This window comes from Mustela putorius, unplaced genomic scaffold (assembly GCF_011764305.1).
Source record: "Mustela putorius furo isolate JIRA1106 unplaced genomic scaffold, ASM1176430v1.1 tig00003834_pilon_pilon_pilon, whole genome shotgun sequence".
Classification (NCBI taxonomy): domain Eukaryota; kingdom Metazoa; phylum Chordata; class Mammalia; order Carnivora; family Mustelidae; genus Mustela; species Mustela putorius.
In genome coordinates this window covers 7,373,623-7,399,322 of record NW_025421987.1, presented here as the reverse complement: position 1 = coordinate 7,399,322, position 25,700 = coordinate 7,373,623, and the positions used below count along the sequence as shown (strand labels likewise).

The window sequence follows — 25,700 nt, the reverse complement described above, 5'->3', positions numbered from 1 at the left end:
TGCATTGCTGTTTTTTGGAAGAAAAAAAATTACTGGGGTGCCTGGGTGGCTCAGTGGGTTTAAGCCTCTTCCTTCGGCTCAGGTCATGATCCCAGGGTCCTGGGATCAAGTCCCACATCGGGCTCTCTGCTCAGTGGGGACCCTGCTTCCCGCTCTCTCTCTGCCTGCCTCTCTGCCTACTTGTGATCTCTGTTTGTCAAATAAATAATTTTTTTTTAAGATTTAAAAAAAGATTACTGAGGCTTTTGCCTAATTGGTAGAATGAGTGTAAAATTTTGCCTCTTTGATTTGAAGTTTAAAAACATTTAAAAAGATGAAAAGAACAATATTTTAGTTAGATCATTTTTTAAGTGCTTTGATTTGTCTGTCTGCAGCATCAAAGGAACTTGATCATTAACAAATATGCAAATTGGCTCAAGAACATGCATCTACAGTCAAAGATGAGTTATTCAGTTGAGTTTGAGAGATTTAAGCTGAGTATTTATGGGATGTCTTTGTATTACCTTCTAATAAAAATCTTAAAATACAATCTCTTTTTCATATTGTTTAGACATATACTCATACACTCGTATTCATGAATTTACTTCAAAAGCCAATTTGAAGGGAATTCAGGCAGAGAAAAACATTGAATGAAGAAAAGAGATATGAGTCATTCCTTTCTTATAAATAAATAAAGGGTAGTAAACTACAGTTTTACCAGGCATGTTGGTATATTGGAAAGAGCGGGACGTGCCCTGTTCCAATTCTGTTCAGCCACTCACCATCTGTGTGGTTGCAGCAAGAGCTCTGTGGACCCTCCAGCTCAGTCTCCGTGAAACGGGGATAATGACTGCCATCGTTTGGAGTTGCTGTGCTGATTGACACTATTACATCCGTACTGCAGTTTGCATTTATTCTACGTCTTTTACTAAATGGCAGCTATCATCATCATCATTATTATTGTGGCTTATGTTGATGTTGTTAATGAGAAGGAAAGATGATGAAATCTATAATGATTTGATCTCATTCACAGCTTATCCTGATTCTCTTCTCTTTTATTTTCAATATAAAATGAATTTTATAACTATTTAGGTGTGATCATTTTGTTTTTTCTTTACTTTCTGAATCTGATTTTTTTTTTTTTTAATGTACTTTTGCCTCATGTGAAAGTAAGGTTACTGGTGACGATTTTATTCTCTAGGATCCTGTTTTATTTTCTGGTACCCTTCAAATGAACCTGGATCCCCTAGACAAGTATTCTGATAGAGAGCTGTGGGAGGTGCTGGAACTGTGTCACTTAAAAGACTTTGTGCAGTCCCTTCCCAAGAAGCTGCTGCATGAGATTTCAGAGGGAGGTGAAAACCTCAGGTAAGCTGCTAAGAACAAAGCTTGGCCAACTTACACATTCCAAGGCTCCCTAGAAACTTTGAGTTAGCGTCAAAGCGAAGTCATGCCTGAGTCACCAGGGATCGCCTTTGGTCTGATGGAAGCACATGATTGCTCAAGGAATATAATGGTAACCACTGGCTGGGAAACCACTGGTGAAGGAAAGAAAGGGGGAAAAAAGGAACAATCTGGTATGAAAAGTTACTATTTAATTGACTCTTCTTTTGTAAAGACTCCTATTTGACTAGCTTTCTTCCTTAAAAAGGTTGTTAGGGGCTCCTTTTTCCTTCGTAGCTGCTTGATTTGATACCTGATGGTAGCTCCTTTGACATTCGAGTAATTTCGAGTAATATAATGCAGCCATTTATCAGAGACCTATGGAAAGTGAGCTCCAGCCCTGCACTGCACCAGTCGGTCTCTCTGATGCTCGCCCTGCCTCACTCTTTCTGCCACACAGATCTCCTTGCTGTTCCATGAATATACCAGGCCAGCTCTCGCCTGCCTCAGGGATTTTGCATCTGCTGCTGCCTTTGCCAAGAAAAAGTTTCCACTGGAAATCTGTGTGGCTCACTCTCCCCTTCCTAAGGGTCTGGAATTAAAAGGCAGTGCCTTCAGTCCAATGAGGTTTCTCTGGCAGGCCCGTCTGCCATGTCTACCCCAGGCCCACATTCTATACCTCCCCTTCTGTGTGCTTGAATTCTTCTCATTGTGCATTTTACTCATGTATCATGTTTATTTTGTTTCTGTGCTCCCACGAGAATGTAAACTCCACGTAGAGATTTTTGTCTCTTTTGACAAAACAAGTGTTTCTTGAATAAAAATATGAATGAATGTGTGGCTGAGAGAGAGAGGGAGTAGTGATATCATTGGAATTCTAGAACAGAAAAGGGTGTAACCATGAAGTCCACTGTCGAAATTATTTTACCTTTTTTTTTTTTTTTTTTTTTTTTTTAACAGCGTTGGACAAAGGCAGCTTGTCTGTCTTGCTCGTGCTTTGCTTCGAAAAACAAAAATCCTCATTTTGGATGAGGCAACAGCCTCCATTGATTTTGAGACTGATACCTTGGTACAGACCACAATCAGGAAAGAGTTCTCCGACTGTACCATCCTTACGATTGCTCATAGACTGCACTCTATCATTGATTCAGATAGGTACGCTTTACTTGTTTTTCAGAAATAAAACATATCTATCTATCTCTACAGAGTTAGCCACTGAATATACCAAACGTACTAATTGCCACTCATAAAGGATTGTATCCATGGTGAGAGATACAAAATTTTCCTTAAGAGTAGGAAACATATTTTTCAAACAATTGAAAGGATACATTCATGCCAAAAGAATATTTTGAAAACGGATATACTTCTTGAGTTCAGTGGTACCTGTATTTGATAGTGACATAACTCACACAGTAAACTACATTTTACATCAGCAAGAAAACAAAAAGGGGTAAACCAGGAAATTGACTAAAGGTTCCTAACTGGATTCTTTTCACATTGCAGGGTACTTGTTCTAGACTCTGGAAGGATTACAGAATTTGAAACACCGCAGAATTTGATATGCCAGAAAGGACTTTTCTTTGAAATGCTGACAGAAGCTGGAATAACACAGGACTCGGTGACAAAATAATAAATACTTTTAGCTATAGATTGATTATACTGAATACAAAATAGATTAGTATGTTTAAAAATAGCAATGGGGGGAACTGCACAAAGGCAGGCCCCCGGCTACATGTTGGCATAAATACCAAAGAGCATCGGCATTCCAGCTGTCCTGGGATGCACCCAACCTTCTCTCTTCTACTTGTGCCTCTGGAATGTCTGCTTTCTCCGCATTGTCCAAAGTGCTACATGCCACATATCCTTTAAGTCTCTGACTTCGTTCATGAGTCCCCTTCTCTGTGAAGTGTCCCTTGATTTCCTCCCTGCTCTCTGATCTGATCTAGCTGTCCCTCTCTGTCGTCTCCCCAACCCCATGTGCCTACTGGTGTCATGGCAGGGACCATGCTCTATTTTAATTATTTTAGTCTATCTTCCCATCAAAGCTACTTAAAGGCAAGTACCCAAGGTCAGTCATCTTTATATGTTGGGTTCTAGCATAGTCATTTTCATCTAGCTGATACCCGAGCAATGTTTGAAGAATTAATGACTTGGCATTTTCAAGTAATATAATGCAGGTATTTATAGACAGATGTGATTTGTGTTGAGCTGCTGTACAATGTATAAAATGATGGGGGAATCACAGAAAAAATATTAGGAGTTATTCAGTCACTTTTTAGAAATAGTAACTATATATTAACTGTATTTTATGGTGTACTTTATTTTAAAATAATATTTTATAATATTTCTTACTATTGATTTTGAGTAAAAACTACTTTCTATGCAACATTATTTTTTTAACTAGATTAACCTCAGTGACTTCGGAATCAGATAGTATACATTCATAAGAAGATTGTTTTCTTGTAATACTAATCATGTTTTGAAGGACTTTTTAACTTAGTAGTTTTATTGTAATAGAAGCAATATTATTTCTTGAATTGCCCTTCAGATTTGAAGTATTCAAATTTTAATGGTATTTTCCTTCTAAGATGATTTTAATAAAATATTTTAACATGTTCTTGAAGACCTACCAACTATTTCTTTTATTTACCTTTTCTCCTTCTATGCAAAACCATGTACAACCTAGCATCATTCCCTACAGGTATTTACGAAAAGTTGCCTAAAGTTATAAAACACTATATTATCTAAAACCTCCTCCCATGAGAATGTAAGCCACTAGAAGTGTTATCCTGTCTTTACAATCCCTGAAGTGCCCATCAGTATGTTCTGTACTCAGTCCTAACAATGAATAAATATCTGTTGAATTCCATTAAGAAAGAGATCTAGACTCCCAGCAAACGGTGCTGGGAAAATCAGACAGCTACCTACAAAAGAATGAAACTGGTCCACTTTCTTACACTAAGCACAAAAATAAACTCTAAATGGATTTTTTTAAATATCTAAAGGAGAGACCTGAAACCATAAAACTCCTGGAAGAAAACAGAGTCTTTTCTTGAACACTGGCCTATCAGTATTTTCTCTGGATATGTCTCCTCGGACAGGGAAACAAAAGCAAAAATGAACTATTGGGGCTGTACCAAAATAAAAAGCCTCTGCACAGTGAAGGAAACCATCAATGAGTAGATAAAGCAAACTACTGAACGGGAGAAGATATCTGCAAATGATATATCTCATAAAAATTAATATCCAAAATATATAAAGAACTTTTACAACTCAACACTCAAGTCAAGTAATCCAATTAAAAAGGGGCAGAGGACCTGAATAGACATTTTCCCCAAAAGGACATAGATGTGACCAAAAGACGCATGAAAAGAGGCCCAACATCACTCATCATCAGGGAAATGCAAATCAAAACTGCAGTACGATATCACCTCACATCTGTCAGAATGGTTAACATCAAAAAGACAGGAAATAATGAGTGTTGGCAAGCATGTGGAAAAAAAGGAACTTTATGCACTGTTGGTGGGAATGCAAATTGGTACAGCCACTGTGGAAAACAGAATGGAGTTTCCTTGAAAAATTAAAAATAGAATTACCATATCATTCCATAATTATGCTACTGGGTATTTACTCAAAAAACTGAAAAATGCTAATTTGAAAAGATCTATGCACCCCAATGTTTATTGTAGCATATATTCTTCCAGTGTTTTCATTATCAATAGCCTAGATATAGAAGCAACCCAGTGTCCATTGATAGATGAATGGATAAAGAAAATCTCTATAATGGAATATCACCTTGCCATAAAAAAATGAGACTCCGCCATGTGCAACAATATGGTTGGATGTAGAGGGTATAATGCTACGTGAAAGAAGTCAGAAAAGACTAAAACCATATGATTTCACTCATATGTAGAAGTGAAGAAATAAAGATGAGAAATTTAAAGAAAAAAAAAAAAAACAGACTCCAATAGAGAAAACAAACTGGTGGTTGCTGGAGGGAAGATGGGGGGGGGGCGGTGGCTCATATACATGAAGGGAACTAAGAGTATGCTTACTTTGTTGAGCCCTGAGTCATAGAGCGCATTATTGAATGATTTTACTGTACACTTGAAATTAATATAACACTGCATGTTAAGTATACTTTAATTAAAAAAAATCGATTTAGATATTTCTTTGTAAAATATTTTGTTTTAGCCTCTTTACACCTATAGTAAATCAACCAGAGACCCTCCGTAATTTATTACCTTTTTATTATTTTTTTAAACCCTCTGTAATTCAAAAAAATCTAATGGGAAATCAGCAGTAGCCTGGATAAATTACGGTGGAGTCACACAGTGGAACTCTACAAGGCTATGAGAATGAGTGCACAGCACAGACAGCAGCAGGGATGACTCTCACAAGTATGTTGGGTTAAAGAGGCCAATGACAAAAGAATATTAGTATGAGATTCTGTAATTCTGTTTATACAAAAGTTTTTTTTAAAAAAAGGAGAAGTAGGGGCTCCTGGGTGGCTCAGTGGGTTAAAGCCTCTGCCTTCGGCTCAGGTCATGATCCCAGGGTCTTGGGATCGAGTCCCGCATCGGGCTCTCTGCCACCAGGGAGCCTGCTTCCCTTCCTCTCTCTCTCTCTGCCTGTCTCTCTGCCTACTTGTGATCTCTGTCTGTCAAATAAATAAATAAAATCTTAAAAAAAAAAAAAAAGAAGTAGTCTAAGTACTATTAGAAGTCAGGATACTGGCTATTCTGGGTAAGGATTGAGGGGTAAAGATGGAAGGGGTACACAAGATGGGCTTCTGGGACAACGGGGAAGTTCTGTTTCCTGATCCAGGCCTGAGTATCGGTTTAGTTCATGAAAATTCACCAAGCTGTATATTTAGGATATTTTCAGTTTTATATATACATATACAGATATATTTGTAACAAAATATGTATAACATATGTGCAGATATATCTAAAATATATAGTATACTTAAGAGAAAAAGAAAGCAAAATTAAATATAAAAAATGTTACATATAAGTGATGGAATCATTTAAATTCTACTCCTGAAACCAGTATTACACTATATGCTAACTGGAATTTAAATAAAAACAAAAACAAAGACTAAACCCAAAGTTCTCAAAGATAATTTTTCCGTATTTTAAGAAATTAATATGACATGTTCATTACAGTTATGTTCACCAAGCTTATCCAGTCACTGAAGACCACTGTAAGCAAAGAGCTGGGTTCTCAATATGACAGGATTACAGAGAGCTAGTTTGAATTTTATTAAAAAAAAAAAAAAACTTTTATTCGATGATTGTCTGATTTGTTTAAAGATTTTAACCATAAAGTAAATTAAGAAAGTAATGATTATAATTTCAATATGTAGAAATATTTACCTTAGCTGATAGAAGGAAAGTCCTAAGGAGGCTTAAGTTGAATTCTTTAAAGGATAATGAGGGTATTTATTATTGAAAGCATACCATATGCCTCGTACTGTGCAAGGCATTGGGACCTTTTATTACTTCAGTCTTCACTAAAGAATATAAGAAAGGCCTTTAAAAAAAAAAAAGAATATAAGAAAGGTATTATTATCTACTCATTTTGTCAAAAACAAGATTTCAAGGGGAAATGGGCCAATAGTATGTGGAATCCAGGTCTACATGGTGAGAAAATCATGTCTTTTCCAGTTCCAACTAAATGTCTCATTCTTGGGAGAACTAGTTAAAGAGTCTGGTGGTTGAAGTGGGGGAGAAAGATTTTAAACCAATAGCTTTGTAAGCATAGTGAATGAAATTAAAATTTGGGGGCAGGCTGTTTTTACAAATATAAGTTTGAACCATACGAAATAGCCATTTTGTAGATCAAAATGGTTTAATAATGGCAATTTCATATAAATTTTTTAAACTTTTTTTTTTTTTTTTAAAGATTTTATTTATTTATTTATTTATTTGACAGACAGAGATCACAAGTAAGCAGAGAGGCAGGCAGAGAGACGGAGGAAGAAGGCTCCCCGATGAGCAGAGAGCCGGATGCAAGACTCGATCCCAGGACCCTGGGATCATGACCCTAGCCGAAGGCAGAGGCTTTAACCCACTGAGCCACTCAGGCGTCTCAATTTCATATACTTTTAAATTAAATTTCATATACCTTTTTTGATATCAAACAGTATTAAGAAGACATACGCTGGGGCATCTGGGTGGCTCAGTCCGTTAAGCATCTGCCTTTGGTCGTGATCCCAGAATCGTGGGATTGAGCTCTGCATTGTGCTCAGTGGAAAGCCTGCTTCTCTCTCTCCTTCTGCTGCTCTCTCTACTTGTTCTCTCTTATTAAAAAATAAAATATTTTTTAAAAAGAAGACATCATGCTGTATTTTAATACACACAAATAGTTATAACTGATCTGTAGGGACTTCCTTTTAGGAAAAATAACCAAAGAAAAAAAGAAAAATATAGTGACTAGTTAAAAAGATTTCAGGATCTTGGGACAGAGTGCCCGAGTGAAACCCCACTCCCACCACTTTTGGGTTGAGTCAGCTGGCGCAAGTTAACTTACTTCTCTGGGCTTACTTGGGAGTAACAATTTTATTTACCTGCTAAGGTTTTTGAAAATTAAATCACATAACATGTAACACTTAGGACAGTGTCTGGCATGTAGAAAATACTCAATAACATGTTAGCTATTATTTAAATATCAACAGTCACAGCCCCTTTGGTTGTAGTCTCATTTACAAACCCACATCATGGAATACACGTTAAGTAAATAAAAAGGGCAAAATCAAGCCAATGTTTATGAAAGTCTACTCTATTCACAGCAACTTGGGATAAGTGGAGATTAAAATAAGATACAGTCCCCCGTGCTACACAATATGATATCCTATTTTTGTTGGGTTATTATATTATGTCACTTGAGAAGGAGGCAATCAGGACAGATCCAGTTCCTTCTAGCTTTCCTGATTCATATTCTGCTAGCCGTCATTTTGCAAGCGAGTGGGCCATCTGTAGAATACGGAAATCAAGACTTGCCCCTATACTGTAAGCTACATTTCTCTAAATGTGCTTATGGAGATGAAGAGATTTAGGTAATTCGTGTGGCTGCTCTGTGGCTAAATTAATAAGGTAATAGGTATGAACTGGGAAAAGGCCGGCTGGCTTCTCTTGATGGTGGCTGACGAGGTACCCAGAGTTGCCCACTGGTTATTCATACATTGAGCCGTCTGAGCACAGAGTTAGTCACGTAGTTGATCAAAGGTAGGCATCTTGTTTTATCTCCTGGCACAAAGAACAAAATGAAAATGGACAGACATAGGAGTAAAATGTAAAAATAGGTCATGATTGAGAAATATTTGTGATATTAAAAAAATCTGAAAGATTTGAAAAATATTTGCTCCACAATGTTTAGAATGAAAATAACACATATACATTGCTTTGTGTGCACCAAGGGAAGTGATAGAGGATCGATTTTCGAATTCATGCTTAAAAAATGTAACTCTTTAATATACTTAAGAATGATCATTGGTTTCTTGCCGACACATGTAGCAGAAAATGTAATGTGATCAGAGAGTAAGGCTGGAATAAATGATTTGGAATGAGGGGCAGTGGAGCACAAATAGGAACTAGGTGTATGTATTGATAACACTTCAGTCGCCACTAATTCCCTCTGAACATTTGCTTTTGGCTCTCGGTTCTCAACCTTTGTGTAACAATCTCCAGGTATTACAGAAGAGTCATCTGTTTTCCCTGTACCGCCATATCAGTGATTTACAAATGTAATGGATATGAATTAATGTTGACCGTGATGTGCACAAAGTCCTGTTGTTTCATACATTTTGTCTGATTATTTACTCAAATGAGTTACTCCATATTGCATCTTGGCCAAAACCAGAAGTCCAACAAATGACACTTGGACCAAATGTTTAGCCACGCAGTTAAGGGTCATAAGTTTAAAAGCAGAAGGAAGAAAAGAAGGAAAACAAAGAAAAAGGGTAAACAACTAAGGGATTTATTATTATTATTTTTATTATTTTAGATTTTATTTTATTTGTTTGACAGACAGAGATCACAAGTAGGCAGAGAGGCAGGCAGAGAGAGAGGAGGAAGCAGGCTTCCTGCTGAGCAGAGAACCCAATGCGGGGCTCGATCCCAGGACCCTGGGATCATGACCTGAGCCGAAGGCAGAGGCTTTAACCCACTGAGCCACCCAGGCGCCCCATGGGGTTTATTTTATTTTTAATTTTTAAAAGTAATTTCTATGCCTAACCTGGGGCTCAAACTCACAGCCTTGAGATCAAGAGTTGTATGCTCTACCAACTGAGCCAGCCAGGCACCCCCTTGTGGGGTTTATTGTTCTTAAGTAGAACGAAGTCTCAAGGTGGAGAGGACAAAGTTGGCCAGTGTGGTTCGATAATACCACCAGGCTGCTTCTATCTTTTGCTCAAACATCATCCATAGCCCATCTTGGTTGATAGTTGGAAAAACCCATTGCTTTTGTCTGTATTGCAAGAAGAAAGGAATGGTGAGGAACAAAACATTTAATAGCACAAATGTGTAAACTTAAAAGAAAAAAAAAAAGTGTGGGGTTTCTACCTAGGGATTTATGCTTACATCTCCGTGGTCAGAATTGAATCACTAGCCACCCCTAGCTGCAAAGGAAGATGGGAAACAGGTTTTAAAGCAGTGGGTGTTGCTGCTTTAAACATATTTCTATCTTCGATAGGAAAGATACTGCAATATAGCCATATTATCTGCCATAACTACTCTCTGCCACAGAGTCTTTTTCAACCAGAACTAATCTCAGCAAAATAACTTTAGTTTAGCGAAGTGGGAGACAGAGGAAGAGCAGTTATTATAAGTACTAACTGAGATCCAATTCCCAATTTCCAATACTACATAGGCCACATTAGATGATTTAAGGTGAATGGATGAACTCTTTAACTGGAGAAATCTATGTGTGTTTATGTGATATACATATGTTAATAAAGTCACAAGGAGATATTTTAGATAAGCCAGATGATAATTAATTCAATAAGGTATAAAACAGCATTTGGTCCTGCTTTAACATACAAATAATGTCAATTAAAAAAATTTTTTTACTTAATGTCTATTAATTCCTATTACAAAGTAAATAAATGCTTTACCAAGGCAAATTTATTTTCTTTCATACTTCAGGAAAATTTTCAGTAATTTGCAGAAACTTGAGAACTATAGAATCAGGCAGGGGCTTGAGAGCCATAGGTAAAATAATAACCTATTTTATTGTGGCGTTTTCTTACAATCCCACATAAATTGGCAGTCACTGAACTTCTTTGCTTATTTATCTACCACAGCCATTTGTAATATCAAGTACTTTCTTTGCTCTAGGTACTCTCAAAAACCAGTGATTTAGTTAGAAGTATAAAGGATTAAATAGCATTACCAAAATCTTTAATTTTACTATCATCTGCTAAATAAGTCTTTTATGGATACCATCCAGTAGTTAAGTAACTGAATAAAATCGGTACTATGGGGTTTTACTATGTGATGGAAAAAGCAGCACAGCACTGCATTTGAGCATGGATTGGATTTGAATCCTGACTCTGTGCCACTTACTAGCTGTATAATCAATCCTAGGGAAATTTCTTGACACACCTGTGCCTTAATTTCCCTATCTGAAAATGGAGATAATAGTACCTACTCATTGGTTTGCTGGAACAAAACTTAAGTGGTTATCACTAAAACATTTTTTTGAAGATTTTTATTTATTTACTTATTTGAGAGAGAGTGAGTGGTGGGGAGAGGGGCAGGAGAGGGAGAAGCAGACTCCCCACTGAGCAGGGAGCCCAACTCAGGACTTGATCCCAGGACCCTAGGATTAAGACTTGAGCCAAAAGCAATCGCTTAACCCACTGAGCCACCCAGGTGCCCCTGCCATTAAACATTTAGAGCAGTACTGGTACATAGTACTCTATTATCTATTGCTGAACAACAAATTAATCCAAAACTCAATGGCTTAAAACCACAAAAATATAACTTCCTTGGGTCAGGAATCCACTTAGCTGGACTATTCTGGTTTAAATCTCTCATGAGATTATACTTGAATTTCAACTGTGACCGCATTATCTAAGGAAGAGAGGGCTCACTTTTGAGAAGGCTCTCACAGCCGTTAAGTTGGTGCTGTCTGCTGGGGAGCTTATTCACCTCCATGTACCTACCTTCCATCATTAGCAGGGAGTCCTCCAATCTTGCACACATTCAAAGGAAGATCACAATAGGAGATGAATACCAGAAAATAGGGGTCATTGGAAGCTACACTGTAGGCTGCCTATCTCAGTGGGCTACTGTGTTTTTGTTGGTTAAATAAACTAAATATGGGAGTGTCACTGTATTTCCTCATTTGAGTCCCTCAGCAATGGTGGTTAGAAAAACCATGAAGAAATCACAGGAACAATTGGAAAAGTCAAGTCTACTATCTTCAAGGGCTCATCTGAAAAGACTACATTAATCATATGAATTTCTTTAAATAGATAAAATATGTATAATAGGTTTTATCCAAACTTTATTAGAAAATGATGACTACATTATGAAGATGAAAACTTCATTAGAAAATGAAGACTACAATAATCAAATGAATTTCTTTAAATAGATATAATATGTATATATAGTTTTTATCCAAACTTTATTAGAAAATGATGAAGTATTACTGAATCCACCAAAGGATTACAGTAGTCTATTATGTAGGATTATTCACTAATTATAGATTAATTTAGGTCTTTGTTACATTATAGTCAAAGGTCATGAATTGGTATTCAGAATTCTGGAACTGCTGCTTCTATGATACAGGAACTGTCACCTCTAAATTAGGAAGGTAAGTGGAAAAGGACATAAGCAAACCCCAGCGTCAGGATGCAGGGGAGAGGGCAAGAGCCACAGAGCTCACGCACCATGAGTGTCACATCAGCCGGCCCTGCTTCCCTTTTCACTTATAAACCTCAAAAATGTACTCTGGCCTAGCCGTGCATGGAAAAGAAAGTACACAGTTTAAAAAACAAACTGCAAAGTGATATTTATTTACATTCAAATGTGAATAACCTGTACACACACAAATTTAAGAGGCACAATCTGTTATGCACAGTAACTATATAAATTTCCGTACATGTTATACACGGTAGCATCTGTTAAGTCAGTGGCTGGAGTGAAAACACAGTACTGAAACATTCCTGATACAAAATAAATTACTCATTCACATATTCTACTCATACAACAGTTAGTATTTAAAAAATTAATGCACTTCAAAAAACTAGTTACATGTACAGCCAAAACATACTGTTTTATGGAAAATGTCAAGATTATTAGGCATAAACAATCCCTTTTGGGATGCATTTTGATTTTTTAAATAAATAAACTACATTGATTTGAAGACCATTTATACAGAGGCCCCTAAAATATGATTGAAGATAGACATTTGCTTTGTATTTTTAAAGGCATAACTATACTAGAGAATATGCTAAACTCTTGCCCCCAAATTCCAGCACTGCCATTCTCTTTTTTTGGACACGATCAAATTACTTAAATTCTAACATTAGTATGAGATTAGCTGCCCTGTTTTGCAAATTGTTTCCACTAAAAAGTGGTAACAGATCTTCCTGAACTATCTCATGTATTTGAGAGAGTCAAGATTTTTTTAAAAAAATGTTAAAATGCTTTAGTTAGTTAAAGCTGATAATATATGTGGAGATTTTGATAGATTGAACACTTTCCTCTTAAGACCTAAGCAAAAAGATCTTTTCCAATTTTAAAATCTATTAAAGATTCATGTCAAGTCCAAGAGAACACTTGAATATTTTCATAACGCAGTGAAGGATTCATCTTTGGCATTTCTCCGTTAGTTATAAAATAAAATATGTCAACAAACATTTTTTACTTTTCTATCTACTTACTAGACAATCTGTACACAAAACTATGTGATTAAAATTGTGTTTTAACAGCAATCTCATCGCTTACAATTTTTTTTAGATCTGCAAAAAATACTAACACTAAGCTTTTTACTGTCAGAAGCTGAAATGTTCGATGTTGCTGAAATGTCTGCTTAGTTCTCTTTTTCGGTCATTGGAAATTGAGTAAATTTTAAATTCAACAATAGATAAAGCAGACATACTTTTTACATTAACAAACATGTTGACCAGAGCATAATTTTTGAACAGTAGTATGAAGCATGCATTAAGGAAAAACAAAAACAAGAACAAAAACCTTCAACTTTGGGCATCACAGTAACAGAACTACTTGCTACATTTTCTTTTCTTGGTCCCTGTAGCATTTCTAAAAGGAAACAAACAAAATCAAAACAAAACTGCTACAAATGCTGATTTGTAGAAAGTTTTCAACATTGCCCTTCACATTATATTGCCACATTACTTTCAGTGTTTAATTTTTTTTTTTTTACTCGCATCACATACTAACCTTAAGGCTGAAAGCAGTCCAACTGTGACTACTGTAAAACGATAGTGGGAAACAATAAAGATTTTAAAAGTGAGCATGTTTTCCTCATTCAAAACTAATATATGGGAAAAAAATCTCAGTAAAAACTGAATCAAGTATGATTGGATAGTTCAAACGCAAGCTACATGCTCCCGGGCTTACTGAAAATAAACAAAGAAACAAAACCATAAATACTGTGGCTAATTACTGGTACTTATCAATGTCTGCAAAGGTCTTGGGTAACAAAGAAGAGATAGTAATGATGGCTTTATTGTGACATTAAGACATGTGTAAAATGAAATAAATAACCCCCACCTGTGTTTCATCAGGCAGAATCATGGAAATCCAAGCAGAGAAAGATGATGATGGCAACCAAAGAACTGGAATATACATTGGTTACATTTACTGTCTGGTATTGAAACACCTGAATAAATCTGTCGCTATTTTAAAATAAAGTTGATACAATAAATAATTTAAAAATCTGAAGAATGCAGGTTATGTAAATAGGACACGTAATGGAATTTGTGAAAGTAAATTTATTACATAATATGGCCACTACTGAACATTATATATGCAGCTTATATTCCTAATACTGCTATCTCCCAGCCAATGTAAAAACCTGACAGCAATACTGTCCTTCAAGTATGGTTCAAACTAATAGTTACATGTGATATCCAAGTAAATCAATTACCAGCTCCTGCTAATAGAATTTAGTAAGAACTGGGAATCGTAATATCGGCACTAGGCAATGTTTATAGAATGTCACTTTAAGTGCATGTGGCTATCTACTTACAGAATCCAGAAAACAAAACCACCCATGCTCCTGCAACAGTTTTACTTCAACTCTATCATGTGAAAAGTATTTGCTGGAATGAGAGCTCTCCAAAATCACGTAGGCTCAATCTGGTCACATTTAATCCTAAAACCAAATGCTATGTAAAATTCTGTGTATCTAAATGCTACCTTTCAGGTAAATGACTATTTTAGAGACTTTTCTTTATTGGAGGTGGTCTGATAAAGAGGAAGCGCTCATCAGACAATCACAAATCATCATCCCTCCATAATTCAGTTGAAGTTGGTCTTTTGTAAATGCTTATTGGGAATTTCTAAAGCACTGACTTGGAGAGGCCAGGAGCCCCCATCAATCCCTGCTTGGATAGCCACTCCTGTCACCACTGCCAGGTCAGGGTCTACAGAAGTGTTGGGATCCTTTCCAAAGAACTCCTGAATGACTTGGCGGATTCGAGGAATACGAGTAGAACCCCCAACCAAAACCACCTCATCGATCTCAGTCTTCTCCAAGTGGCCTTCTTTTAATACTTGCTGAATGGGTACAAGTATTTTCTGGAAGAGATCTTCATTAAGGGTGTCAAAGAGCTTCCGTGATATTTCTGTTTCAAATAACACCTGACTTTCTCCACTTGTCTTTTCAGAAAGCCCAGCTCCAACCACGCTGTTCACATGGCGGCCATCAGCGGGAGAAAATCTGTCCTTTGGCAGGTCAGTGTCACTACTCTGAGGCTCCTTCTTGTCCTTTTCCTCCACTGTTAGTAATACTGACAACTGAGCAGACTGATGAAGAGTCAGATTTAATTTGACCATTTCCACAGCTTGTCTTAATCTGTGAATTTCCTCTTTCCTAGAGGGTAGAAAGCCGTATGTTTGATAAATCTGTTTATATAAATACTGAAGAAGTCTTTGATTGAAGTCCTGTCCTCCAAGTTTATTGTTTCCTAAGTTAGAAATAAAAAGGCATGTTATACTTATGTATTTGTATGTGTACGTGTGTGTATATATATATACATATATATGTCTGTGTAGCATGTATAAAAACAATATACTAGGAATAACAAATCTCTTGCTTAACGTACTTAACTATTTAGATTTTATTCACACAAAGACTGATGTAAAATAATTGGATTAAAATAATTTTAATTCTAATGTATATTGTTTAAAAACAATGGATATCTGGTTAAAAAAAATTTTTTTTGAAGATTTTATTTATTTTATTTGACAGGCAGAGATCACAAGTAGACAGAGAGGCAGGCAGAGAGAGAGAGGAAGAAGCAGGCTCCCTGCTGAGCAGAGAGTCCCACATGGGGCTGGATCCCAGAACCCTGGGATCATGACCTGAGCCGAAGGCAGAGGCTTTAACCCACTAAGCTACCTGAGCTACCCAGGTGCCCCTGGTTAAAAATTTTTAATAAAAAAGGAACTATCACTTAATGATATCCAATAATTTTTCTGAAGATAAAAGTTGACGAAAGATTAGCTTTTAACAGCAATTTAAAAACACTGAATGTTATTACTCTCAAGAGGAAAAAAAAGTCTTTATAATTAAAAAGTAACAGTAGCCATTTTATCTTTTTCTTTCAATCCTTTCGCTTGCTTAAGAGCTAAAATTTTTAAAAATGAGAGAGAGAAAGATTTAAAAGCAAAAGATTAATGTTAATACAAATCCCTGGCATTGAATTTGGTTCTAAAGACTCCAGGTAGGAAAAAGAAAAATGCTAAAGTTAGACAACCTATAACTTATAGCTTCACTTTTCAAACAGCCTCCACTCTTGAAATTAAAAAAAAAAAAAAAAAAAAAAGATTTAGAATACAAAATCCTATTATAATTTCCTAGAGAACACTATTACTAGATTTTCTAAACATATTTTGTAAAACATGTTATCAAATGAAATAAACTGATTACTCTTCATTTTAAAGGATTTTTCTCTTTTCATTTTTTTATTGACATATAATGTATTATTTGCCCCAGGAGTACAGGTCTGTGACATTTCTTCACAGCACTCACCATAGCACATACCTTCCCCAATGTCCATAACCCAGCCAACCTAACCCTCCCCCCAATCCCACAACAACCCTGTTTGTTTTGTGAGATTAAGAGTCTCATATGGTTTATCTCCCTCCTGATCCCATCTTGTTTCATTTTTTCCTTCCCTACCCCCCATGACCCCCCTGTCCTGCCTCTCAAATTCCTCTCTGATTGACTTATTTCACTCAGCATAATACCCTCTAGTTCCATCCACGTTGCTGCAAATAGCAAGAGTTCGGGGGTTTTGATGGCTGCATAGTATTCCATTGTGTATATATATCACATCTTCTTTATCCATTCATTTGTTGATGGACATCTAGGTTCTTTCCATAGTTTGGCTATTGCGGACATTGCTGCTATAAACATTTGGGTGCATGTGCCCCTTCGGATCACTACGTTTGTATCTTTAGGGTAAATACTTAAAGGATTTTTCTTGCTTTCTGTTCCCTTCACCACAGCCATGAAGTCCTACTGGCTCAGTGAGCTACAACTGGCAATGTATTTATTTGCTTGATAGGGTGCTCATTTTCTTTAAACTTCACTTTCTGTTGTTATTATATATATAAATGGTGGTTATAAAATCACATATACAGACCACCAAAATGAAGTCCAAGTATAGTGAAAAAAAATTTTGTTTATTTCTATTGATTTATTTTGGAGAGAGCAAGCGTATGCACGTGCGAGCAAAGAGAAGAACAGAGGGATAAAGAATCTCAAGCAAATCCACACCAAATGCAGAGCCCATACGGGGCTCGATTTCACAATCCTGAGATTTGTCCTGAGTCTAAACCAAGAGTTGGATGCTTGACCAACTAACTCACCCAGGTACCCCCTGAAAAAAGCTTTAAAATCAACACAACACATTAGGTGAGCTAATAAGAAAAGCATGTCTGAACCTCTTTCAGTCTCCATGTATTTTTCTTACCAGACATGGCTCGGGTTAGAAACATTCCTCCTTGTTTATTCAGCAATGACACATCTAGAGTTCCTCCACCCAAATCTATCACCAAGACATGAAAGACATCAGCCTTGTGGAGGCCATAGGCCATAGCTGCTGCTGTGGGTTCATTTATTACTCTCAAGATCTTCAGTCCTGTAAGATTGGTTGGAAGGAAGAACAAGTCATCAGAGGACAGCATGATCAAAATTCCGTCCCACTTAACCTCATACCATGTTAGTGTGTTTTATGTGACAAGGACTCCACTGAGTAACAATGGGAGCAGTCACAAACCCAACAAAAATAGTGAAATGGGAATGATAAATATTGGTTTTTCTAAATAGGATCATTAAAATCATCTTAAAAGTTATTGATATGAGAAAAGCCCAGATTTAGTGAAATATATCATTATGTTCTGTATTATTTAATATTTAATTTAAAAAATCCTAGCCCCCTTTAATTTTCATTTTACTTGAGAATATAAGAGTAATAAAACTTTAATCATTATGTACTATAATAAATTGCTGTGGAAATGAAATAAACTTACTACGCTCTTCTTTTTTTTTAAAGTGACTTTGAAAAAAAGCAGGTAAGTAAACAGAAGAGATCATAAAAAAATTTTAGATGTAAATGGATTCCTCTCTATCCCTCCCACTCACACCACAGACCATATAGGGTTCCAATCAGTACAATGACTCTTAAAAAAGTACTTAAAAATTTAAGACTCTCAAGTGTAAATCTGAAATATATAGCAAATCTGATCTTGAAGGTAATGCGAAACAGTGAAAGTTTAGGCAAAAAAAAAAAAAAAAGTCAGATTTCCTTGCACAAACTTCCTACTTTACCCAACTGCCACATGTCATGAGTGGTTTGGAAAGTAATATGGCATTTATGTATCAGGAGCCATAAAAAACTATTCCAATTCTGAACAATTTATTTAAAAACCTTTCATACCTTTTCCCTTAGCTCTCTGACTTCATCGCTCACTCCGCTCTGGTCACACTGACCAACTTCCCATCTTCATAAGCACTAGCAAATTCCCATTTTATGGCTGCTACACTGACTGTTCTCTCCCCTGCAACATCCTTCCCCTATACATCAGCTTGGCTAACAACCTCGTCGTCTCCTTCAAATATGCTTAAACGTTATTTTCTCAATGAGGCCTACCCGACCACTCTAAAACCTTCAAGTTCCCCCACTTCCTGATCACCACCAGCAATCCTCTTCCAGTTCTGTTCTTTTTTTTCTTCCATAGCATGTTACTTTCTGATATATGTTCTATCAGGGTTTTCAACCAGGGCAATTTTGCCCTTAGGAATTTTGCCCCTCAGGGAGTATCTGACAGCATCTGAAGACAAAAGGTTGTCACTACTTGGAGAGGAGAGGGCTGCTAGCACCTAATGAGCAGAGGTTAGGGGTGAGCTAACTGACCTATACTGTACAGGACAGCTGCCCACAACACAGAATTATCTAGCCCAAAATGTCAATAATGCTAAGAGTGGGAAACCCCAGAATATACTTATCTTTAACACAGACCTTCTGTTTCTCTCCAGTGGAATATAAGTTCCGTGAGAACAGAGATTTATTTGTTTCATTTACCAAGGCACTCAATATTTAATGAATGGCTTCAAATGAATTCTCTTCTACCTCAGATTTTCAAAAAAATAATTCAGTCATCTGAACATTAAAGAAAATTTGTAGAAAAAAATTCCTCATTGCTAACATGCACCCATGTTCTCAGACTTTGTTAGAGGCCTACCTGACTGGCAATTGTCACAGTATGTTGCAACTCACATTGTGCTATAGAGTTTTCTTAATTTTTGTTTGTAAACATATCAAAATCCACCTAATTTACCCACTTTAGGTTTATTTATATGCCTAGTTAGGTGGTTTTCAAAGTGATACACCTTACTACAGAAGATTTTCAACCCAAGAACATTTTGAAAAAAATAAAGCTCAAGCAAGGGTGATATTACCTGCAAGGTTAGCTGCTTCAATTGTTGAATTTCTCTGTTTTAGATCGAATTCTGCTGGTACAGAAATAACAGCATTGGCAACTGGCATTCCAAGATACTCCTCTGCCATTTCCTTTAACTTCAACAATAGTCTAGAGCCAACGTATTCTGGAGAAACGGTGATGGTCTCATTACTTGTCACAGAAAACTCAACCATTCCGTTTTTGTTTAAAACCTGCGAATAGGATTTGCCAAAAAAAAAAAAAGAAAAGAAAAGAAAAGAAAAGTAAAATCATACATACACACATATACTTAAATACATACACACAGACTGGACTTACAACAAAAACTTTATAAGGTCATTTATTTGTAATCTATCATTTACTAAAATTAGAAGTTATTAAAAGCTATATTTTAAAAATCCATAAAGTGATATCTACAATAACAGCAGAATAAAAATAATCCATCACCAAGCATATGAAGGCAAGACAGAAGATTCTTTATATATATATATATATATATATATATATATATATATTAAATGAATTTTAAAAAAAAAAGATGAAATATATAAGGAATAAAAGTTGCTGGATCATGTATTTGACTTAGGATCGTTTTTATTTAGTTAACTTGATTCCAAAAATAATAGATACCTGAAAAAAATGCTCTGGAACATATTAACAAGAATAATTTAGTACTTCATTATGTTCTTATCCAAGAATCAAATATCACTTGAGGAAGTTGAGATGCAATTTGGGGAGTTTGGGGGGTAGGAAAAGAATAATTGAAACAAGATGGGGTCGGGAGGGAGACAAACCATAAGAGACTCTTAATTTCACAAAACAAACTGAGGGTTGTCGGGGGGAGGGGGGTAGGAGAGGGTGGTGGGGTTATGGACACTGGGGAAGGTATGTGCTATGGTGAATGCTGTGAAGTGTATAAACCTGGCAATTCACAGACCTGTACCCCTGGGACTAATAATACATTATATGTTAATTTAAAAAATTTAAAAAAATTTAAAAATTAAAAAAAAAAGAATCAAATATCACTTACATTCATATTTCCATGAAAACATGTATTAGGTCACTATCCCTGCTAATGTGGTTGTGCATTTAAAAAACTAGGTTAATTCTAAAACATACTACCCTACTTTCATCAAAGACTATTCATATCAAGAGTAAAGGGAATTAGTCTTCTAAGAAATTATAAGAATTTTACCCCCATCATTCTAGACTACATAATTAGGTTTCATCAGTTTCAATGATGAAAACTTGACCATCTACCAACCTATTGGGGAAAAATAAAAACAAGCTACAGACACTATTAAAATGAGGCCCAAAGACACTATCCTATCAGATCCCACATGAAACATAAACAACAAAAATCACAACACTCAGAAACTTAAAAAACTCCAAATATCATTCTAAGGAACCATGTCATATTGCTGAATTTCAAACAAGTCATAAAATCACATGCCTCTATGATCTCTTTTCAAGTATATAAATATGATTATCCTAACACAGAGAGCATCTATAAACCTATCTAGCCATCCACCTGTCTGTCCATCCATCCATCCACCCACCATCCATGCATAGTACATGGGGCTTCATTAGCTTTCTTGCTACAAAGGAAGAGCTAAGCAGGCAGGCAAGCAGACATCCATCATCCCTCCATCCAGCCATATTTCATGGGGTTTCATCAGTTTTCTTGCTACAGTGATAAAAGAGCTAAACAGATATTCTGAGAGAAAATATTCCGAAAAATGGCAGAGCAAGAACATAGTAGCTCTGTAGAGCCCATGAATTAACTCATCCTGGAACTGCTGTAGGACAGCTTGTTATAATGTAACTTCCATGCAGATTAAGTAAATTGAAACGGAATGTTTTTAACTTGAGGCCAAGGCATCAACTGAAACAGTATGCTAAACTAAAATTACAATAGATTTTAGCTTAATCACTTACCTTAAATGGGTATCTGCCAACTTCAGCCTCCAGCTCTTCTGGGGTAAAAATCTTGCCTATGAATCTCTTGGCATCATATATTGTGTTCTGAGGATTTGAATCTGCCAGCTCTAAGCTTTCATAACCCACATATACATCACTGTCAGTAAATGACACCATGCTGGGTATACTGATATGCCCATTTTCATCCGGAATGACCTTTACTTTTCCCGTACCAGGAAAAAACACCCCAACAGAACAGTAGGTGGTACCAAGGTCAATGCCAATCACTTTAGGAGTAGGCAATGGTAAATACTGTTGTGCCAAATAGCCAGCCAACAGGAGAGTCAAAACAGCTGATCCTGAAATATAGGCAAATTAAAATATATGTTTTATTAAACTAGTACAATATGCTAAATTACTATAGAAAAGTCTCTTTAATATCACTCTTTGAAACAAGACTAATGCACTCTGAAATATTTTCTTTTATAGTACTATAGATAAACACTTCCCTCAGACATCAAGTTTTTCATAACGCAAAATGACTATAATACAGTTAAAATGAAGGAACAACCCAAAAAACAGAAACAAAAACCCTGTAGTTGTATGTCTGAGTACTTCATCTATGGGTGAAGATAAAGTAAAAACATAAATAATTGTGCTGATGCTGACAGGAAAAGCCATTTATCTCTACCAAAAACTAGACAAATGTAATATAGATATAATTCAATTTCTTGATCAATTAATATTCAGATCTCATAGCTTTATAGACAGCTTTATCATTATTAAAAAGAAACTCCATTATTAGAATTTCGACAGCAAGAACTCTGTTATTGAAGGGCTAAAACTTTTTTTTTTTTTTTTAAGATTTTATTTATTTATTTGACAGATGGAGATCACAAGTAGGCAGGGAGGCAGGCAGAGAGAGAGGGGGAAGCAGGCTCCCTACTGAGCAGAGGACCAGACACGGGGCTCGATCTCAGAACCCTGGGACCATGACCTGAGCCGAAGGCAGAGACTTTAACCACTGAGGCACTCCGGGCTAAAACTTTTTAACCCCTCATGTTCTTTTACCTTTCAAAAGAATAAACTGGATAAATTGGGGAAATTATTTTGAAAGTTGTTTAAATATGAAACTGCTACTTTACAACAGAATTAATTAACAGAAACAAGTAACGTTTTCTGTATTTAAATACGAATTAAGCAAATGCGTCTTGCAGAAGTTAACATTTAGGGAAGGAGAACCATAAATGTCTAACCCTAAATGCGACATAAAGCTCCCTGAAGGCAGGTTTTATTCTCTGTTGTATCCCTTGAAACTAGGAATGGCTCCTAGGACAAAGCAGATGCTCAACAAATAATGATTTAAAGAAACACACACACACACATACATACACAAATTCGAAAAAACGCCACGCAGACCGTAAACATTAGGGATGAAGAAAGATGCCACTTCGGATTTACAACTCATCTGTTATTTGGCTTCAGGAGACTATGTCCATACATGTTACATACGACCCAAAACGTCAATTGGCAGGAGTCTGCTTGACTAATTGTGAGCTCATCCTCATCAACACATAACTCAAAAAAAAAAAAAAAAAGAAAGAAAAGAAAAGAAAGAAATCAAGTGCCAACCCCCCTTTCCTCTAGCTCCTACGTGGAGAAGGTCAGAAACATTTCCTGATCTTCTCGCTCGGGGAGGGTGGATTACTAACCCAGACTGGCGGAGTGCAGCAGACTATACCTGCAAGAGGCCTGGCTCTCTCAAAACGCAGCATCCCGCGTCTACAGCTCAGGCCGCCGGTGCTGCTCCTCCCCCTTCCTTACAAAGGGGTCCTGGAGACGCACGTTCTTGCAGCCTCCCAAAGGCCCAAATTCAACCGATTCAAAATCAACGCTCTTTCGAAAAGAACCCTTCCCGAGGCCCGATGTCCCTGGGATGTACGCAGAGGGTCGCCGCCGGCCCCACATGGCCTACTCTGGCCCAGACCGTTTCTAGTCGCGACCCTCAATCCTGCGCCCCGAAGAACCAAAAACCGCCCTTAAGTCACCTTTCCGGAATCCTTCCCACTGCGCCAACTGGATCCAGGAAGTGACAACCACCCACGCCCACCCCGGCCTTCCCCAAACTGCGCCGGTGCCCACAACCGCCACAAGGAACCCCTGGTCACTGACCTAAGATCGTCATCTCTCCAGCCATCACAGTCCCGCCGGAGAGGCTTGGGATGACTGTACAGACGTGAGGTGCCGCCCCCACGGCGTCTCCCAGGCCCGAGGCTTACTGGGTAATGTAGTTCTCTTGCTCCAACATAGTTAGAGAAGCCACAGTTCTGACCAGAGTTGGGACTTCATTTACCGTCAGGTCGCGGGGCTGAGCGCCTCCATTCAACCGCTGCCCGTGACGCCTGAGCGCCCGCCCACGCCTCTACTACGGAGCCAATTAGGCTGAGGTTAAGGAGAGCCAAGAAGAGCGACTGCAGTTTATAATCAAACCCGAAGCTCCTGGAGCCACGTTAAGGTAAAAACACACCATTTCTTTAGCGCCGCCCCACTGCTTTGCATTCTGGGAAGTGTAGTTCGGGCCTATTCCCCCCACCCTCCATTCGAGGTAGGGAGAGTGAGGAACCTTAGGTGCTCGCCTTGTCAAGCCGTGTTCCTATCCCAAGCCTAGGTTCAGAGCCTTTGTCTTTTCGTTTTTCCTACCTTTTAAAGAATGCTCCTTTGCCTGGGATCTGGATGGGGTTCCTCTAAACACCCCACACTCCTCCGGCCTTCCTGCAAGGGCCCCTACCTCCTTGCGGGCGCAGAGGAAGGCCGGAGGGACAGCCGTGTTAACTTCTTTTTTTTTTTTTTTTTAAGATTTTATTTATTTATTTGACAGAGAGAAATCACAAGTAGATGGAAAGGCAGGCAGAGAGAGAGAGGGAAGCAGGCAGAGAGAGAGAGGGAAGCAGGCTCCCCGCTGAGCAGAGAGCCCAATGCGGGACTCGATCCCAGGACCCCGAGATCATGACCCGAGCCGAAGGCAGCGGCCTAACCCACTGAGCCACCCAGGCGCCCCGGCCGTGTTAACTTCTAATGACATCGTCAGCCCGCAGCTTTTGTTTTGGGATAAATGAGTTCAAGCAATCTTCAGCGAAATGTCATTTATCCAAGAGAGCAGGGACGCGTTTTCTCAATTGCTAATACTGGAGTCGGCTGTTGTAATCGGAAACGAAAACAAAATACTTGAGCTTTCTCTTGAATTAAGTCATATTTGGCAGGAATGGCTTTCATGGACAAGTCCTGTAGCACGTGATGGCCATCCAGGACACTTGTTTTTCAGATTCTAGTCTGTAAGAGACCCTTTTTTTTTTCTTTTTCTTCTTGGTCACTGGTAGTACTTCATGGTTCTTTTTGAGAGTGTTTTGTCTGTCATTGCTGTTAAAGTTCCCCAGAACTATAATCCTGGAGAATTGAAATATGTTTCCTCATTTTAGATGTAAGTCAAACAATCCCTGTTGACAATAGGTCATGCTGCTGGGATATATACTACTGGCTTTTTGATTTTAAAATGTATATGAAAATATTGATGGTTATTGAAGTTGAAGTGTAGGTAATGGGGATTAATTATAATCCGCTTTTGTATATTGAAAACAACCTTCATAATGTAAACTATGAAAAGTGTGTGTAGGTCTATAGTGAGTACTGTTCAGTATAACTTCTTTATGAAGAACACATAATTCAAACACTTAAGTCGTGAATATTATTAGGTATAATGATCATATTAACAAACATTTGACCATAGCGGTAGCCACTGGTAACAGTCAGAAGGAGAGACAGAAGGTAAACACAAACATAATTTATTATGGTGTATACTGTGAAAATAAAGGAAATAGCATCTCAAATGGAGCAGGAGAAGCCTTGAAGGGGGAGCTCTCTGGGACTACCACCAGTTGTCAATTGCATGCAGGGGTGGCGGGGTGGAGGGAGGGGGGAGCCAGCCATACCTTGCATCCTCAGGAGGAAGAAGCTTAATTTACTGCCCCAGTAAACTTTTCTCCTTGCCCAGAAATAGGAATAGCCAATGAGAAGTTCAAACTCGTTAGGGACACCTAGGTGGTTCAGTCAGTTGAGATCTGCCTTTGGTTCAGGCTCCGGTCATGATCCTGGAGTCATAGGATGGAACCCGCCCCTCCTACCTTGGGCTCCCTGGTCTGCAGTGGGGAGTCTGCTTCTGCCTCTCCCTCTGCTTCTCTCTCTGCCTCTCCCCCA

At 37.6% G+C, this 25,700-nt stretch overlaps 2 protein-coding genes and 1 long non-coding RNA gene across 11 annotated transcripts in view; 2 read left to right on the top strand and 1 right to left on the bottom strand.

Moving 5' to 3' along the window:
• Positions 1–3,985, top strand: part of LOC101671308 (ATP-binding cassette sub-family C member 2-like) — a 90,174-nt gene extending 86,189 nt beyond the window's left edge. For all 7 annotated transcript variants that reach the window (XM_045088205.1, XM_045088206.1, XM_045088204.1 and 4 more), the window contains 3 exons: positions 1,181–1,347; positions 2,323–2,517; positions 2,866–3,985. In XM_045088205.1, coding sequence (XP_044944140.1) covers positions 1,181–1,347; positions 2,323–2,517; positions 2,866–2,992 — 489 coding nt within the window. In that variant the 3' untranslated portion in view covers positions 2,993–3,985. The remainder of the gene's footprint in view (positions 1–1,180; positions 1,348–2,322; positions 2,518–2,865) is intronic.
• Positions 3,986–12,355: 8,370 nt separating this feature from the next.
• Positions 12,356–23,746, bottom strand: HSPA13 (heat shock protein family A (Hsp70) member 13). Of its 2 annotated transcripts, none has more exons than XM_004770502.2 (5): positions 23,622–23,746; positions 21,468–21,808; positions 19,528–19,741; positions 17,540–17,707; positions 12,356–15,526 (listed from the first exon to the last, which is right to left on the bottom strand). In XM_004770502.2, exons 1-5 carry the CDS (start codon positions 23,644–23,646, stop codon positions 14,859–14,861), a joined length of 1,416 nt encoding a protein of 471 aa, XP_004770559.1. In that variant the 5' UTR covers positions 23,647–23,746; the 3' UTR covers positions 12,356–14,858. The 2 variants fall into 2 exon arrangements, with proteins under 2 accessions (XP_004770559.1, XP_044944134.1); XM_045088199.1 differs by lacking the exon at positions 23,622–23,746 and adding an exon at positions 22,842–23,000.
• Positions 23,747–23,815: 69 nt separating this feature from the next.
• The window catches only part of LOC106003573, a 210,580-nt gene continuing 208,695 nt past the window's right edge, over positions 23,816–25,700 (top strand). For both annotated transcript variants that reach the window (XR_001176152.2, XR_001176153.2), the window contains exon 1: positions 23,816–23,964. This is a non-coding gene — a long non-coding RNA (uncharacterized LOC106003573). The remainder of the gene's footprint in view (positions 23,965–25,700) is intronic.

Excerpts from the sequence above, each read along its gene's own strand:
- HSPA13 (XM_004770502.2), bottom strand. The coding sequence starts at position 23,646 with ATGGCTGGAGAGATGACGATCTTAG. Across the intron at positions 17,708-19,527 it reads TGAAGCAGCTAACCTTGCAG|GACTGAAGATCTTGAGAGTA; the intron begins GTAATATCACCC and ends CCAATCTTACAG. Across the intron at positions 15,527-17,539 it reads TCTAACCCGAGCCATGTCTG|GAAACAATAAACTTGGAGGA; the intron begins GTAAGAAAAATA and ends TTTCTAACTTAG.